This window comes from Nycticebus coucang, chromosome 4 (assembly GCF_027406575.1).
Source record: "Nycticebus coucang isolate mNycCou1 chromosome 4, mNycCou1.pri, whole genome shotgun sequence".
NCBI classification, from domain to species: Eukaryota; Metazoa; Chordata; class Mammalia; order Primates; family Lorisidae; genus Nycticebus; species Nycticebus coucang.
The window spans coordinates 53,822,799-53,841,503 of NC_069783.1; the positions used below are offsets into that span (position 1 = coordinate 53,822,799).

Consider the following 18,705-nt stretch of genomic DNA (forward strand, 5'->3'; position numbering starts at 1 on the left):
TGTTTTTATTTACTTGCCTACTAACATTGGGAAATTTGCTAGTTGCAAAGTTGCTTTTTTATTTTCTAATAATTTCTGAAGGTAGGGCGCTGGCCCCATATACCAAGGGTGGCGGTTCAAACCCAGCCCCAGACAATCTGCAACAAAAAAATGGCTGGGTATTGTGGCAGGCACCTGTAGTCCCAGCTACTAGAAAGGATGAAGCAAGAGAATAGCCTAAGCCCAAGAGCTGGAGGTTGCTGTGAGCTCTGACATCACAGCACTCTACCGAGGGCAACAAAGTGAGACTGTCTCTAAATAATAATAATGATAATAATAATAATTTCTGAAGGAACATTTGAATATTTGCATGAAAAACCCATTTCACTTTTACCTCAGTCTTTCAAGATTTTAAAACAGAATGTGGTGGCGCCTGTAGCTCAAGCGGCTAGGGCGCCAGCCACATACACTAGAGCTGGCAGGTTCAAATCCGGCCAGGCCTACCAAACAACAATGACGACTACAACCAAAAAATAGCCCAGCGTTGTGGTGGGAGCCTGTAGTCCCAGCTACTTGGGAGTCTGAGGCAAGAGAATTGCTTAAGCCCAGGAGTTGGAGGTTGCTGTGAGCTGTGATGCCAGGGCACTCTACCTAGGGCTATAGCTTCAGGCTCTGTCTCAAAAAAAAAAAAAAAAAAAATTAAAACAGAATGAGTAGGCTCGGCGCTTGTAGGTCAGTGGTTAGGACACGGGCCACATACACCGGGGCTGGTGGGTTTGAACCCAGCCCAGGCCTGCTAAACAATGACAACTACAACAAAAAAAAAGCCAGGTGTTGTGGCAGGCACCTGTCCGAGCTACTTGTGGGGCGGAGGCAAGAGAATTGCTTAAGCCCAAGAGTTTGAGGTTGCTGTGAGCTGTGACACTACAGCACTCTACCCAGGGTGACATAGTGAGACTGTCTCAAAAAAAAAAAAACAGAATGAGTAGAAGAATAATGGTTAAGACCTTTTTCAGAAGCATCCGCATGTCCTAGACCTAAATGTTTGTATTAGCAGAAAGAGCAAAATATCCTTAGTAACTGTGGAAAACAGATCTTATCCCATAGTCTTCAAGTCACTTCCTTTTGTGACACCTCACTCAGCCTTAAGCAGAAATAAATGGTCTCACTTCTGTTCCCATAACTCCACCTAGATGGTATTTGTAGGGAGCAGGTATTTGTTGGGATTGTTCCCCCCATCCTGGCCTATAAAAGTGGCTTCCCCTTCCACAGCCATCTGGTACCTTCTGCTGGGAGTCAGAGACTCCTGCTAAGGAACCTCCCCACCCCTGCTCAGGAGGGTGCCTGGGGCTATTTAAGAGGAGGGGTGTCCACTGGGTAGTTTGGTTGGGGCTCAACAAAATCAAAGACCAGTTGAAGGGGCAGCTGGAGAATAAATGTTACATGGTAACACCTACCTCAAGCTTCTTTCATCCAGACACACTGAATAGATATTTACTGGAATCCTCTGGAAAAATATTCTACACCCTGTGGCCATTCATCTTCATAACTGCTGCCTCTCTTTTGCCTTTTGCCTTAGCGACTGGCTGTGCTGCCAGACCCTGCAGTATGACTCAGCATGCTGAAATCTGGCTTTGTGGGCACACACAGCTCTCAAAACTGCTTCAACCAGCTAATTGCAATAAGTCTCTGGGGACCCTGCTCCAATAGCAACATTCAAAAGGAAGTGACCTCTAGGGCAGCCCCTTCCAATTAAGTGCTTCGAACTCCAGCCTTGTGGGCAACTCAGAGGCTCTGAGTGGCTCCCTGCTGGGGAGTGTGCTTAGGACTGTATCAGACCCATCTTGCTACCTCACCTGCATTGGGCTGTGATGGTGACAATAAAAAATACTAATAATAAAGGTTATTATTTGCTAAACATTTGGTATATGTTGCCTTGTTTACCTCTCATAGCAATCCTGGAAGGTATGTAGCAAAATCCTCATTTTATAGATGAGGAAACCAAGGGTCACAAAGCCAAAGTTAAGTGGTGATTGAACAAGACTTAGACTGTGGGGCTAGCGGGTTCAGGCTCCCAAGCACTTCAACACTACTGGCTTTAGGGCTGGGTACGATGGCTCACGCCTGTAATCCTTGCACTCTGGGAGGAATCCTCAGGATTGCCTGAGCTCAGGAGTTGGAGACCAGCCTGAGCAAGAGCGAGACCCCATCTCTAGAAATAGCCAGGTTTTTTGGTGAGCCCCTCATCAGGAGGCTGAGGCAGGAGGATTGCTTTAGCCCAAGAGTTTGAGGTTCATGTGCGCTATGAAGCCATGGTACTCTACTGAGGGTGGCAAAATGAGACTGTGTCTCAAAAAAAAAAAAAAAAACATTGTTGGCTTAACAGCAACTGCATTTTCTTTTTTTTTTTTTAACATTTATAAATGTATACTTTAATAAGTATATAAACATTTAGGTAAGCTTATGGAGAAGCTGAGCAAAATACATAAATTAGGAGATACAAGTGTCCATCTAAATTTTCTATGTCATTTTTTTCTATGTCATTTTTTTATGCAAGATTTATTAAAGTTGTTCAATATACAATTTGTCCTTTTTCATTTTGGAAGTCGTTTATTGTAAAGGTAATTCTTTTGTCTGATGACAAACAGCAGCCATAGTGATTACTCTGGATCTCCACGTTGGATATGTTCAATTTCTTCTTGAGACACAAGTTTCCTTCAGTATTTCTGAGGCAATGTTTTTATTATTTCTGCAGTGTCTGGTGGCCCCTGATACATCAGCAAATCTGGTGATTTACTTCCCTTAGAATGCTGGGAAATTGCAGAAGAGTGAGATGGTAGTCCTGCTGATCTCAAAGCTTCTGATACATTGGGTTTAGGATTGTCTCTTCTGTCAGGAAATCGTATTAATGAAGTGTGCGGCTTGACTACCTGCACGACCCTGCTGGCAGACGCCATCTTGCTGCCCATCATGACCCCCGAGCAGCAACCGCATTTTCTGTGCTAGTGTTGTTCTAAATCTAAGCATGGCCAGAGAAAGAAATAGGAAGCCCTAAATTGACCTCTGAGATTTTTATGGAGTAGCACCTCCCCAGACTCTGCCCTTCCGCTGAACTCAGAGCCAGGCTGCCTCAGCCATGTCTGCAGCAGCCCTCACAGGCCCTGAGATCCCTGCATCCATGCTGCTTTGGCTCCCAGCCCAGCCTTGCAGCCTGAGCTGTCCTTATGAAACAGATTTTCAAATGGATAAATTCTGGAGGCTCAGGGATAGGCCTGTGCGTCTGTGACTGAATAAATAACAGTTGAAGTGGCAAGGATATTTAAAATAATAGATAATCCCCAACTCTCATTTGATGATACAGTTTAAGTTCTTCTCTGCTGGAGAATTCATCAGAGCCGCTCTTGGCCCTGGCTTCCTTGTTTTATTTTTTCTGCTAACCCTAGACTGGCATTTGTAGAGCAATAAAGTAGCTCACAGCAAATAGAGGAAGTAGCAAGAGTCTGACATTTACAGAGACGAGGAAATTGTTTTCTGGACACATGAGAACAAGAGAGATAGGAAAATTGTGGGCAGAACAACGTGGGCAGCCGGGAGCTGAGGGGATGGTACACAGATAGCAGACCCTGGTCACGCTGGGATTCCAAGGCCCAGAAGAAAAATACCAGGAGGTGAAGAGGAGGAAGACTGTGACCTGACAGTGACAGAAAGAGAATGTCCTATGTTGTTGTTAGAAAGATAAAAAGGCCCACCACCAAAACAGCCCTCTCCTTTCTTCTTCTGGGAGTAGGGGAAGCGATTTGGTCTCAGGGGTGGGATAAAGTGTTTTCTCTGTTTCACAGGTAGAATCCTTGCTTACCTGAAGAAGATTCCTCAAGTGCTAGTACTGTGGTTTCTACAGACTGGGACATGCTCAGGCCAGGGTGGGATTGAATTCAAGCCTTATCAGGACTCAGGAGCAGCAGATCAGGATCTCAGGCAAGGCTATGGCTACCTTCCCCCTCATTTAGCATCCTGACTATTTAGTCGTCCCTGGAAGCTTCTATCAGTCTATCTATAGTGGCAAAAAGAGCCAAGAATGGTGGTGGCAGCTGCTTTGAGGGGGGAAGTTCTTACAGTGGCCTTTGTTCCAGCTGGACAATATTATGGATTTCCCTTTAGCAGGTGACCTCTCACCTTTGACCTGTAGGGTCCTTGCACCTCAGTGTAGGTAAATTGGCTCTTCAGCCTGGTTTCACTGCCCCTACCCTGCCCTACCAAAGCACTGCCAGGGGTACATGTTACCCTTGTAGAAAGGTGAGCCAGTGGTGACCCCCCATCCAAAGCAACTGGGGGCCGTCACTGACCAGCCTGAGATCAGAAGGCCAAGGAACCTCCTATGTCACAGTCTGGTGCCAAAGTAGGCCCTTCTCTGCTCCTGGGAATGTTCTTGCCCCCCCTCCCCACCCCCAGCCCAAAACAAAATATCAACTACTTCTGAACTCTGGGCCCTGGGCAATTTAGATGGGTTGTAAAAGAAACCCTTCTGCTGGGCCTACAGCCCTCCGAAATGGCCTCATAAATTTGCTTTGGGAAGCAATTCTTTTTTGTTCAAAACTTGATTTTCTTTGTACTTGTTGAAAGTTTTGTTTTCCTCTTTAAATGCTTAAAATATAAATATACAGATTTATACAAAAATATACCTATGGCCAGGTATGGTGGCTCATGCCTGTAATCTCAGCACTCTGGGAGGTTGAGGTGAGTGAATTACCTGAGCTCAGGAGTTTGAGATCATCCTGAGCAAGAGCGAGACCCCATCTCTATTAAAAATAGAAAAATTAGCTAGGTATGTGGCAGGTACCTGTAGTCCCAGGTACTCGGGAGGCTAAGGCAAGAGGATCTCTTGAACCCAAGAGTTTGAGGTTGCTGTCAGCATTCTACCGAGGGCAACAGAGTGAGACTCAGCCTCTAAAAAAAAGAAAGAAAAATATAGCTAGATTTATTTTTTACCAGTCAGCAGTTTGGAATTAACCTATAAGACAGGCACACTCAGAACATTTCATGATGTCACTTTTTCCTTCTAGAACTTGGTGCATCCTTTGCACACGATGCTTCTGGTTTGTTGCTCCTCCCCACTCTGCGGATTAGGCTGCAGCTCTACTTTGCAATTTTAGAGGTGAGTCAGCAGAGGGAGAAACTCACTTCTCTAAACTGGAGCTGGGGCTGGAGCTGGAAGGGGACAAAGAGGCCCCAAATGTCCAGGTTGGTTGACGTCTCCTAATTAAGGTAACTCCAGAGAACCACAGAAAGTCAACATACCCCTCTGGAAGGCTGTCATGCTACTTATTATAGTGCTCCACTGAGGATTCCCTGAGGGCACAGGCTCAAGGATGGCGACCGCAGGAGTAATAGCCATCTCCCTTCACCTCCCTGTGTTAATTCCAGGGCCACCAGAGTATGCATCAGCTGATAAGTAGCTTAGTTACTGGTAGTTAAACCACTACCAGCACGTGCACATGCGTACAAGCTCACGTACTTGTGAGAGAATATAAAAATAATCCCCCCTTCAACCTATTTGATTTTCCAAATTATACTGTCGCTATTCGGGTTAAACTGTGCACATGATAGTTTTCTATATATGTGACTTCTATAGTCACAAATCGGTGGCTTCTAACAATAGACATTTATTATCTTAACAGTGCTGTATGTAAAAAGTCTGACACAGATCTTACTAGGTTAAAATCGAGGTGTTGGCAAGGCTGTGCTCCTTTCTGGAAGCATTGGAAGACAGTCCGCTTCCTCACCTTTTCCAGTTTCTAGAAGCTGTCACATTCCTTGGCTCCTGGACTTCTTTCATCTTTAAAGCCATCAATGGCCAACTGAGTCTTTCTCACATTTCATCACTATGAAACTACTCTCCTGCATTTCATAAGAACTTCTGACTTCTCCTTTTCTTAGAACATTTGTATTTACATTGACCAACCTATATACACAGGCTCCAGGCATTAGGATACACACATCTTTGGGGTCCATGATTCTACCCACCACATTGTGGATTTTCATTGTCTTTAGACCTTTGAAAATAAAGAGATCATGTCCTTATTGCAAAATTGTGGGAAAAGAAGGGAAGGAGTCCACCCCCCAGTCTCAGGATACTGATGCTGCTACCAAGGAAAGCACAGTCTGCTCCCAATAGACCCTCAGCGTTCTCCTCCAGGGCCTGACATATAGGTTATCAATAGAGGGAAAGCATTCTGCTTAGCTCATCCTTTTCTGTTTTTGTTTGTTTGTTTGTTTGTTTTTGAGACAGAGCCTCAAGCTATCGCCCTGGGTAGAGTGCCTTGACGTCACAGCTCACAGCAACCTCCAACTCCTGGGCTTAAGCGATTCTCTTGCCTCTGCCTCCCAAGTAGCTGGGATTACAGGAGCGTGCCACAACGCCCAGATGTTTTTTGGTTATAGTTGTTATTGTTTGGCAGGCCAGGGCTGGATTTGAACCCACCAGCTCTGGTGTATATGCCTTAGCCCCTTGAGCTACAGGCGCCACCCAGCTCATCCTTTTCTGTAAGTTGCTTCTTGTCAACTTCCTTTTCTTATTCAAAGTGAGAGTCAGAGTGGTGGCAGGCAAGGACCAGCCATTGGAGCCGCAGCCTCCCTTGGCGCCCTCCTCACTGCCATCATGCTCCAGTGCCTGCTTACGGTTACTTTGGGCAACACATTGGGAATGTTTCTGGCTCAGAATATGACATACCAAACCTGGCTAAAACCCTTGAAGAAATTAAGAAGGATTTGGATGCCAAGAAGAAATCCCCTAGTTCATAAGGCCAACTCCAGCATTTCCTTCCAGATACACTGATTCTCCTACTCTTGAACACTGCCTTTACCAAGTGAACCAAAAGCTTTTGTTTTCATCTCCAGCAAAGTTTCTTCTTTGCTAGACCCCCATGTTGCCTTAGAGCAAAAACGAGGCCCCTTACATTTCCAACAAATTCACCTCTTCCCATATCCTCTTTTCAGCTGCATGGGAGATTCTAAGACTGCAATTATGGTGCCAGATTAATAAACATGACTTTTAATGAATAAGAAAAAAAAGAGCGGTGCCAGTTGCTCAGTGGGTAGTGTGCCAGCCCAATATACAGAGGGTGGTGGGTTCAAACCCGGCCCCAGCCAAACCGCAACAAAAAAAATAGCCGAGTGTTGTGGCCGGCGCCTGTAGTCCCAGCTACTCAGGAGGCTGAGGCAGGAGAATCACCTAAGCCCAGGAGTTGGAGGTTGCTGTGAGCTGTGTGACGCCACGGCACTCTACCGAGAGCGATAAAGTGAGACTCTGTCTCTACAAAAAAAAAAAAAAAAAGAGCCACAAATGTGCTATCACCAGTTCCTTTACACCATCCTCTCAGGACCATTTTTAAAATATTTTTTTTATTTTTTAGGATCATTTTTGAACCCTTGAAACATTTTGGTTACTCACTGCTGCAGGATCCCAGGCTGGGGAGATGTGAGGCTTCAGGGGAAGCCAGTGCTTTGTAAAGTGATCGCTAAGATCCAACATGGCTTCCATTGTGGCCATTAGCTCCTATTGTGAGGGACAATCCAAAAAGAGGATCCTCTAACAGGAGGTAGGACCATCCTCAAGTTTTAAAGGCCAGCCTCATTTCTAACTGTCTCATCAGGCTGATCCTAGACCTGCAGCAGGTAGGATCCTGGCTGCACTAGAAGCCATGTGACAAATTTGAAACAAATGAGGGAGAAACATGTCCAGAATACCAAGAGCTAGACGTAAAATAGATGAAAATGGCTACATGACAGAGTGGTTTAGAGGGTTCAACTGCCTCTGCATATAATAAGAACCATGGGATCCTAGACACATTTGCTAACCTCTCTGAGCCTCAGTTTCTCATCTGAAATTCAGGGTAACAATGGAATTGATCACATAGGACTTGAATATCTGGCACATTGGAAGCATTCCCTGTTAGCCGGAATTATTGTTAGTCAGATGCTAAGCTAAGCATTTTTTCAAGCACCTCTAAATTAATTATCAAATAGCCCCATGAGGTATATACTGTTACAACCTGCATTATTTAAATGAAGATGAGCTTATGGTCACATAAGTGGCAGAGCCAGGACCAGAACCCTCCTGACTCAAAGGCCACACTTTTAAATTTTGTAGGGAACAAGAGTCTGGGGAAAAGACTGACTGTCTCTGCACCACTGATGTGCCATGCCATCTTCACCTTCCAGCACTCTGCCTCATGCATAGCTGTTGCTCGTGTGATGGATCAGAAAACCTGAGTTAAAAGAGCACAAAGGCAGACGTGCATTACCTGGGAATAGCCCTAGGCCATCCTGAAGCTTGTGCAATGTCACACACAGCTCTGAGCATTTCCTTCCATGAATGTCCCCTCACCAGGGGCCTCCAGACCACCCCACCTCCACATTCCACCCTGACACAGAGCAGACAAGGCTGGAGCCCTGGAGCAGTAATAGCCAGGCCCAACTCAGCAACATCCCAGGAATAACAACTGCCTGAAGGAGCACCAAGAAATCCTCAGAACCAAATCAATTTGAATTCACTATAATTTTAAAGAAAGACAATGCCTCTCTGAGGTGTTGCTACAAATCTAAACAATAAGAGGGCGTGGCAGTTCTACAAAGCAAGAATTGCTCCTTAAAAAGTCACAAAATCTCTCAGACAAAAGGAGCATCCACTTTATGATTCCATTTAGAAAAAGGTCTAAGGCCAGGCTCTGTGACTCATGCCTGTAATTCTAGCACTCTGGGAGGCTGAGGCATGTGAATTGCCTGAGCTCATGAGTTTGAGAACAACCTGAGCAAGAGTGAGACCCCCATCTCTAAAAATAGCCAATGTTGTGGCAGGCGCCTATAGTCCCAACTACTTGGAAGGCTGAGACAAGAGGATCACTTGAACCCAAGAGTTTGAGGTTGCTGTGAGCTATGATGTCACAGACTCTACAGAGAATGACAAAGTGAGACTCTGTCTCTCTTTTTTTTTTTTTTCTTCAGTTTTTGGCCAGGGCTGGACTTGAACCCACCACTTCCGGCATATGGGGCCGGTGCCCTACCCTTTTGAGCCACAGGCGCCACCCGAGACTCTGTCTCAAAAAAAAAAAAAAAAAGAAAGAAAGAAGAGAAAAAGGTCAAATAGGCAAAACTGCCCTGTGTTATGTAGGGATGCCTTCTTAGATAGGAAAAAACAGAACTGATTACCACCAATGTCAGGAGAGGGTTACCTTTGAAGTGGGGAAGGGAGTTGGAATTCCAGACAACGTTCTGTTTCTTGACCTGCGTGGAAATGACACAGGATTCCTTTTTATTATAACTCATTTAGTTTTACAGGATTCCCTTTATTTAACTCATCTACACTTTTCTGTGTTATATTTCACAGTAACAAAGGTTGGTTTATATGGCGGGGGTGGGGGTTGTTTTGTTTTGTTTCATTAATGAAATTTTGCAGGAATCCCACCTGAAAAGGCTGAGTTTCCAACCAGGCCCTAAATGATCTGAAACTGCCACACTTTGGGTAGCAGTGATTGAAGTTTTGTCCGAGTTCTGCCCCTGGAGACATTCCACCTGGTATAGGGTATAGGACATGGACCTCTGCCTGTTTGATAATGTAGGTCTATCCAGCTTCTAGTCTGAACAGATTATTGAATCTAGTTCAGGATTCTTATATGAAACAATCCTCTCTTGCCTCCCAAACACACACACACACACACACACTTCCTTTCAACATGATCGATGATCTGTGTCAAACTCAATTTTCACCAAGCCAGGAGTTAAGTTTATCAGTTTCTGAAGCCATACTCAGTCATTAGACCAGAGGGAAAAGAACAGCAAGGCTCTAGCTAGCTCAGGGAACCCTGAAAAGAGACTGCTTGCTAATGCAGACGAGGGAGGGCACAACCATTCTGGCCCCCTTGTTCTGATTGCTATCAGCCTTTAACCATCAAATGTGGATCCCTGCCAAGGTAGCAGGAGAAAACAGCCTAGTTTCTTTTTTGTCTAAATTCTGTATTATATTTCCTTGCATGCTATGCAAAATGCCAAGTAGCAGCTAAAATTAGAAGCTAAGGTGCTAGTGAGGCTAATCTGTGTGTGAAGAAAGCAGAGAAATGTCATAGGGAAGGATTCAGAGGAGAGCTGCCTGGGGCCCCTTCCGAGGTGTCACATAGAAAAAAAGTAGAGGGAACAGTGGTGGGAGGCAGACCCGACTGCCCAATTATTACACCTGCAGAGAACCCCCGTGGGCTCTCTGGGTTCCCTAAAAGCACGCTGACCTATTTTTTGAAATGCTATTTCCTTACTCATAAAAACACATTCTTTAGTGAATTGTAGCCAACTTTCCAGCAATTATCAAATATAAAGTTTTGTTTTCTACACTGAGAGCTATCATACTTATCTCTATGCAAAACAGTAATAGACTGAATCGTACTAGACTGATGATGGGTATGATGAATTTCTTGAAGTGGCAGGCAAGGCGCAGTTTTAAACAAATCCATCAGAAAGCTTTGACCAAAGCCTTGAGTTTATTTAAGAACAGGGAGCTTGGGCGGCGCCTGTGGCTCAGTGAGTAGGGCGCCGGCCCCATATGCCAACGGTAGCGGGTTCAAACCCAGCCCCGGCCAAACTGCAACAAAAAAATAGCCGGGCATTGTGGTGGGCGCTTGTAGTCCCAGCTGCTCAGGAGGCTGAGGCAAGAGAATCGCGGAAGCCCAAGAGTTAGAGGTTGCTGTGAGCCGTGTGACGCCACGGCACTCTACCTGAGGGCGGTACAGTGAGACTCTGTCTCTACAAAAAAAAAAAAAAGAACAGGGAGCTCATTTATGAGCTGATTGACTTCATTCCTCAGCTAGATACACGGAATTTTTGGATCTGCATAAAAGTGTCTTATAGTGCAAGTAAATTTAATAATGCTTTGGGTTTATAGAGCACTTTTCTTCAAACAACCTGTACTTTCTGGACAGAGTCACTGGCCCAACTTGGAATTTTGCTTTGCCATAGTGAAAATTGTGGAAGTATTACAGGGAGAAAAACCCCCAAAATACTAGGGAGAGAAAGCACTGGTTCCCCAGGGATCTCCCTGGGCACACCCACTCTTAGGCAGGTGGAGCATAACGAGGGCCTATGGTTTCAACAGCTGCTTCATGTCATAGGGCTATTGAGAAAATGAGATACAGCCAAGTCATAATTATGCAGGGGTGGAAGAGTCAGAACATGGACTAGTTGGCGTCTCAGTTTTCTTTTTCAGCTGCTCATCAGGCTCAGATGCAAGAAGAGGAAGATGGGCACTTCTCCATTTGCTCTCAAGAAGAAACAAGTGCAGTCACCGCAGGTGAGGATAAAATGCGAACCCATGCGTCAGTGTGAGCTGTGTGCCACCTGGGTTGGCCCGAGAGACTGAGAGGTGGGGCGATGAATGATTCCCACACCCAGCACTAGGAAGTGGCTGAGCAGCATAGCCCGGCTCTGAAGCAGCAGCCCTGCTTGGCCCCCAGACAGAGGCCAAGGCAGAAAAAAGCGGAAGTTCTTAGAAAGAAAACAACGCTTCCTACCCTCTAAAGCTCTCTGAAGCTGCGTTCCCTAGCGTATTTTCCCCTGCCTGCAGCTCACCAGGGACTGTAGGGACAGGAAGAAACTACCAGAGGGGCACCAGAGAAATTTGAGTCCAGGCTCCCATCCTGCCCTGCTAACCCCCTCCTGCGTAGACTTCCTGAGGAGCCCTCCCCTCGTGTGGGGCTGGCACCCAGGCCTCTCACTGTCCCTCCACTCTGCTCATCCCCTTTCCACTGCTCAGCAGCCAGAATTCAAGTAGGGAATATTAGGGAACTTGAACCAGACCATATAAACTTGGTGATAGTTAAACAAATGTCCAAATGAGCCAAGGGTGGTGGTGCATACCTGTAGTCCTAGCTACTCGGGTGGCTGAGGCAGGAGGATCAGGCTATAGCACGCCATGATCGTGACCGTAAATAGCCACTGCGCTCCTGACTGGGCAACATAGAGAGACCCTGTTTTTAAAAATATAAAATTGTCCAAATGAGTTTTCTGTGTTTCTATGCTCTCTCTGACTCCCTTTCCAAAGCAAGTGAAAAAAATGTCTGTCTGAGTGAAGCATTCAAGCTCTGGCTAAGAATACAGTGTTATTATTAGAGCAACCGGGAGGGAGTCATGCCATCTCCGGGCAGGGCTCTGGTGGGTTGTGTGGGAGGCGACTGTCAGCAGCTGCTAGGATGAAAGCTTGTTTATTATGAGCAGCCTGATGCAGAGATTAAGACCAGCTCAGGTCTCCAGCTCACACCCACGGAGCTGCAGGCAGCAGCTGCTCCAGACACCGTGTCCAACTGTGAGGGTCCCCAGGGTCTCCATTCAGGATGGCTCAACCAGCAAGGAAACCCGGGAGGCCACCAGGATAGCTGGGAAAATTCCCATGGGGCCACCCAACCAAACCTTCCCAATGAAAGAGTGCTTTCCCCAGTAGACTCACCCCGAGAACCCAGAACCTGCTGTGACACCCACACAACAGCAATAGCTCCAAGTCCTGAGACTGTCATTTGAAAAGTGATGGAACAGTTGCTTTCTTTCTTTTTTTTTTTTTTTGAGACAGTTTCAGTTTGTTGCCCTCGGTAGAGTGCTGTGGCATCACAGCTCACAGCAACCTCAAACTCTTGGGCTTAAACGATTCTCTTACCTCAGCCTCCTAAGTAGCTGGGACTACAAGCACCCACCACAACGCCCGGTTATTTTTTGGTTGTAGTTGTCATTGTTGTTTGGCAGGCCCGGGCTGGGTTTGAACCCGCCAGCCCTGGTATATGTGGCTGGCGCCCTAGCCGCTGAGCTACAGGTGCTGAGCCTGAAAAGTTGCTTTCATTCAAGCACCTACTGTTCACCTTCTCTGACAGACACTGTATGTATGTGGGATAGGGATAGGGCAGTGAACCGGTCCCTATCCCTGCTCTCACGGCACCTAGGGTCTGGCATTAAACTGGTTATCATGTGATGAGTGTTATGATAGGACAAGTTCAGAGAGCCATGAACACGACAGCAAGGGAAATCTAAACTGACCACAAAGTAGAGAAACTATCCCTGAGAGATACTGTGAAATGTAAGTGATTAGGGTCTCAAGAGATGTCAGCCTAAGGCCGTCACTGCTTTTTCTTCTTCTTCTAATTAAACTTTTAGCTAACATCCATCCATCTGGCTCATGTTCTATTTCATTACCAGTCTGTTGAATAGAAAGCTCTCAGAAAAGATAATTATAATCATAGAGCATCCACTGAAGTATCCGAAATCCTCTAGGCAGCATGACAGACCCCTTTATTCATTGAGGTCACCATAATCATCATGCTAGTGTCATGGCCATCATTCTTAGTCCTCCTCTGATTAACACCAGGGAGTCTTCCTCAGGGAGGTTCAGCCGTTCATGGCAATATATGAACAGCCTCGTATCAACAGAGAGGAGAAGGTGGGTTAGGAACCCTCAACCTCTAGGGTGAGGTGATGAGAAGTCACACTGCCTTCTCTGCCTTCTACCAGCAGAGCAACCAGGGTAAACTGTTTAAAATGTAAGCCAGATGATGTTCTCCGCTCTTCAAAACCCTTCCCTGTGCAACTTTATCAATCAGCACATTATACCCCCTATATGCATTAATGTACACAGTTATGATTCAATAAAGAATTTTTAAAAAGAAAGAAATGAAACCTTTCAATGTTCCTCCAGCTTATTCACACTAAAAGCCAAAGTCCTGGCAACATCCCATCAGACTCCGCGAGCTCCAGCTTCTCATCGCCCTCTGAGTTCCTCCTGCTGATCTCTCCTGCCTCGCTCCGAGTCAGCCGCACCGCGCGCGTCTCCTGGACGGTTCTCCTGCACCACGCGGAGCACAGCCCTCCTCGGGGCCTTTGCCCTTGTCACTCCCTCTGCCGGGCACTTTCTTTCTCCACATATCCACGTCCTCACTGTCTCACTTGCTTAGGTCTCTGCTCAACGTCACACCATTAGTGACGCCTTCCCCAGCCAGCTTACTTAAGTTGATAAAACTCCCTCCACAGTCCTTACCCTCTTTGATGCTGCCTTTTTATTCATAGACGGTGTCACTACCTGACACACTATATACTTTATTTACTGTCTGTCTCTTCTACTGGAATGTATGCTGCCTGAGGACAGAGGGTTTTCCTTTCTGTTCCCCTCACACAAACTGGTTTAATCTCCCGTGTCCAGAATAGTGTCTGGCACAAAGGAGAACCAAGGTAACTATTTATTGAATTAATACATGATAAACTAGTTGAGAAAGAAAGAACTCGGATAAGTAGTGTTGGGATTTGGGGCATTTTACATAGAAAATAATAAAATTCAATTCCTGGGCGGCGCCTGTGGCTCAGTGAGTAGGGCACCGGCCCCATATGCCGAGGGTGGCGGGTTCGGACCCAGCCCCGGCCAAACTGCAACCAAAAAATAGCCGGGCGTTGTGGCGGGCGCCTGTAGTCCCAGCTGCTCGGGAGGCTGAGGCAAGAGAATCGCGTAAGCCCAAGAGTTAGAGGTTGCTGTGAGCCGTGTGACGCCACGGCACTCTACCCGAGGGCGGTACAGTGAGACTCTGTCTCTACAAAAAAAAATATAAATAAATAAAAATAAAATAAAATAAAATTCCTATCTCACACCATACAACAAAGCAAATTCTAGGTAAATTAAATACTTCCTGTAAAAAGTGAAACCTTAAAAAAAAAAAAAAGTGAAACCTTAAAAGTTTTAAATCAGGGCGGTGCCTGTGGCTCAAAGGCATAGGGCGCTGGTCCCATATACTGGAGGTGGCGAGTTCAAACCCAGCCCCGGCCAAAAACTGCAAAAAAAAAAAAGTTTTAAATCATAATATACACCACCTTTCTGACCTCAAGCTAGGGGAACTTTTCTTAGATAAGTGATAATACTAGAAACAAACTTTTAAAAAAAATAGGCAATGAAGTTGGATAGGGATTTGTAACATAGGTACCTCAAAAAGGATTATAATTCAGAATATATAAAGAATTCCTAAACAAAATAAGAGGTAAATCCCACTAGAGAGAAGAAATCCACAATGGAAGAAACTTGAAAGGTCAGTAAATTTAGGAAAAGTTGCCCGACCTCACCAGTAAACAGGAAGACATAAATAAAATCACCGAGACACTCACCTGCATTAGACTGGCAATGTTTGAAAATCTGATCAAATTAAACATAGATAAAATATTAGGGGAATGAGACCTCTTATTTACCATCTGGGGTAGGGGTTAGGGAAAGTAAGTAAAAGTCTCTGAATTTGTATAGCAACTGTGGCAGTGACTAGGCCACATCTTAACAGGCCATTCATCTTAACAATTTCACATGTGCCAAAGTTTTAATAGTAGTATTTTCTGCTGGTAGGATTTCTTATCGTTTCCTTATCTATATTTTCTAAATCAATATCTATCCCTAAAAATGAGTCAATTTTACAATGAAAAACATTATGAAAAGTTTCCAAGGCACCAGCTTAACTACTGAACAAGTCTTGTTTTTAGACTCCTGAATAAAGATGTATGGTCTCTCATCTTCAGAGACCTTGAGTGACATCCTGAAGGAACCGCTGGTACTAGGATCAAAACAAGAGCCAGTCATCTTCCTAGACCGGAGGCCAGGTCTGGTTTTCCCCGTCTCCCGTCTCTCCCTGCCGCGCGCGTTCACCTCCTGGGACGGGCAGTGCTCAGGACCAGGGCTCCCTAGCACTCCGTGGCAGCATGAGCACCACAGATGGGTGAGTACCAATAGGCGGTCTGCCGCCTCGGCTCCTGGCAAAGATCGCCTCATATGCTCAGCTGGCCTGTCACTAAGCCAAGGTCACCAGATCCGGGGTAGAGGTTAGGGGAAGTAAGTAAAAGTTACTTAGTAATGATTTCCTCTCTACCCTGGGAAAATAAGTCTTCCAAACTGTCTGAGGTATGGTGCCCCTACCTTACAACTTGGGATGTTCTGGGGTTTTTTTCTTTCCTTTTCTTTCTTTTTTTTTGAGAGATAGGGTCTTGCTCTGTTGCCCAGGATGGAATACAGTGGTGCAAATATACCTCACTGCAGCCCCCAATTCTTTTTTTTTTTTTTTTAGAAACAGAGTCTCACTTTGTCGCCCTTGGTAGAGTGCTGTGGCATTACAGCTCACAGCAACCTCCAGCTCTTGGGCTTAGGTGATTCTCTTGCCACAGTCTCCTGAGTAGCTGGGACTACAGGCACCCTCCACAAGGCCAGGCTATTTTTTGTGGCAGTTTAGCCAGGGCCAAGTTCGAACCCGCCACCCTTGGTATATGGGGCTGGCTCCCTACTCACTGAGCCACAGGCGCCACCCTGCAGCCCCAAATTCTTCAGCTCCAGCAATCCTCGTGCCTCAGCCTCCCAAGTAGTTGAGACTATAGGCATGTGCCGCCACCACTCCTGGCTGATTTTTTAATTTTTTTTTTTTTTTTGAGACAGAGTCTCACCATGTCACCCTTGGTAGAGTGCCATGGCATCATAGCTCACAGCAACCTCCAACTCTTGGGCTTAAGGGATTCTCTTAGCCTCCCAAGTAGCTAGGACTACAGGCACGTGCCACAATGCCTAATTATTTTTTTGGTTATAATTGTCATTGTTATTTGGCAGGCCCGGGCTGGGTTCAAACCTGCCAGCTCCAATGTATGTGGCTGGCGCCCTATCTGCTGAGCTACAGGAGCTGAGCCAATTCTTTAAGAAACAGTGTCTTGCTGCGTTGCCCAGGCTGGTCTCAAATTCCTGGGTTTGCATGATCCTCTCACCTCTGCCTCCCAAAGTGCTGAGATTACAGGGGTGAGCCACTGCACCCAGCTCCTGGGTGTCCATTTTTAGAACACATTCCTGATTCCTGTAGCTCCCTGACTTAGAGTGCTTTCTGGCTGCAGCATGAATAAGCTACTTCTTTTCCACCAAGGTTTGCATACACAGCCCGCATCAGGGCGGGCCCCATGGGCCTATGCGCTGCAGTCAGTTACATGAGCTCAAGGCTCTGAAAGAGTCCCACCATTGGTTTAATGTTCTGTAGCCACTGTCTTGAAATTGTTAATAATTTTATCTCTGAAGCTGTGTTTGATGAGACCATGGAGCAGGCCTGTGTGCAGAGGAGACAAGGGGGCAGCAGTATACTCATAGATCCGCCCTGTGGGCACCCAGGAAGCATTCTGAGGGGGGCAGCCAGGACCAGACCTGAGTCCCATCAGTGACCCTGATGGCAGCAGCAGCAGCTGCAGTGGCAATAGTGGCCACAGCTGCAGAAGAGGAAGAATCTCCATAGAAGCACAAAGATAGTGGGGGAGGCCTGCATGCCCACCCATCCCCAGAGACTGTCCCCACAGCATCTGTAGCCAGAGCACTGGGACAGGAACTGCCAGTGGTCACACAGTAAAGTTTGTCAGCAAATTACTACAAAATGAAAAGGCACGCATGGACACTGCCATAAAACCATGAGTTATTAGAATCCTGCAGAGTTTAGAATCTCTACTTTTAAAAACCATTACATCCCTGTGAAGCCGACAGCCATAGGCTTAGAAATAGAAGACAAATTTAAAGCCCATTGCATTCAACAGAAAGAAACACTATTTTCAAAGAAAGCTTCACATAAGCCAATTATTAACAAGAAAAACAATCTATATTTAATTTTTCTTATAATGGAAGACAAAACAATAGAATTTACAAACAGGCATTTTTAATTATGTACAAACCACAAAACCACTTTCAATTCTTCTACAAGCTCAACAAGTTACAGGAAGTACCAGAGGACATGTTAAAATGTAATTATATAAATTTATATTTGAAATTAATTTCTGACTTACATGAAGCCGATCATCAGCTTTAAATGTACTAAAATTTATATTTTGATATAACTTATCAGAAATTTACCCCAATGCTGTCTTAGCCTATAACATATACTTACCAGATCCAGTAACAGTTACATCAGCAGAAAGATCCTTCTCAAAATGAAACATTATCAGAAATTATTTGAGATTTTGTATTTGCCAAGAGTGACTGATGTCATTTTCAATTATATCAATCGATATCATTGAAAGTCCCACAGGCCAACAAGATATATCAACTGATATAATTGAAAATGAAGTTGCTACAAGTTGAGAAATGAATTTGCAAAATGCAAGCCAAAAAAACCTTATGACCAAGATACCACTTTAATAATTATCACTTACTATATATATAATATTATACGATATCACGTAGGTTTGTGTTGTTACTCATATGGCAACACTACGAAGCCTGTTATGGTTATGAGTAACAAGATCTTTTCAAAAGAAAAAACTTTCATTTCCTGAAATTTGAACAAGGGCCCCACATTTTCATTTGGGACTGGAGCCTGCCAATTATGTAGCCAGCCCTACCCTGGACTGCTTTCCCAAGGTGCTCCAGCCACCATCTCCCTTTGTGGTGAAGACCAGGCATCTCTCTGTAGGACAGCTGGTCTTGGGAAGTGAAACGACCTATTCAGGATGGGACTTTGCATCCTCATTGTACTGGCTCCCAGCTGAGCAAATGCAGATGCCAGTCACAGGCCTCTTCTCCATGGAGCCCAGGGGAATTGCCAGCCTCCCCCCACACACGGACTCTGCAGCAAGTTTTGCCTAAGAGCATCACCCTAACAAGCCTCTCCTTTGTCAATCTCTCTTCCATTTCTGATAAATATCTGCATTCCTTTGGGGACATACTTTGGAGCAAGA

At 45.4% G+C, this 18,705-nt stretch overlaps 1 protein-coding gene and 1 pseudogene across 1 annotated transcript; one reads left to right on the forward strand and one right to left on the reverse strand.

Annotated features, from left to right (window-relative positions):
• Window positions 1-2,515: 2,515 nt before the first annotated feature.
• Window positions 2,516-2,951, reverse strand: LOC128584760 (alpha-ketoglutarate dehydrogenase component 4-like). The gene has a single exon (XM_053589893.1). The coding sequence runs from the start codon at window positions 2,949-2,951 to the stop codon at window positions 2,697-2,699; it is 255 nt and encodes an 84-aa protein (XP_053445868.1). The 3' UTR covers window positions 2,516-2,696.
• A 3,683-nt stretch (window positions 2,952-6,634) lies between these two features.
• Window positions 6,635-6,777, forward strand: LOC128583123 (short transmembrane mitochondrial protein 1-like; annotated as a pseudogene).
• The last annotated feature ends 11,928 nt before the right edge of the window (window positions 6,778-18,705 follow it).

Excerpts from the sequence above, each read along its gene's own strand:
- LOC128584760 (XM_053589893.1), bottom strand. The coding sequence starts at position 2,951 with ATGATGGGCAGCAAGATGGCGTCTGCCAGCAGGGTCGTGCAGGTAGTC.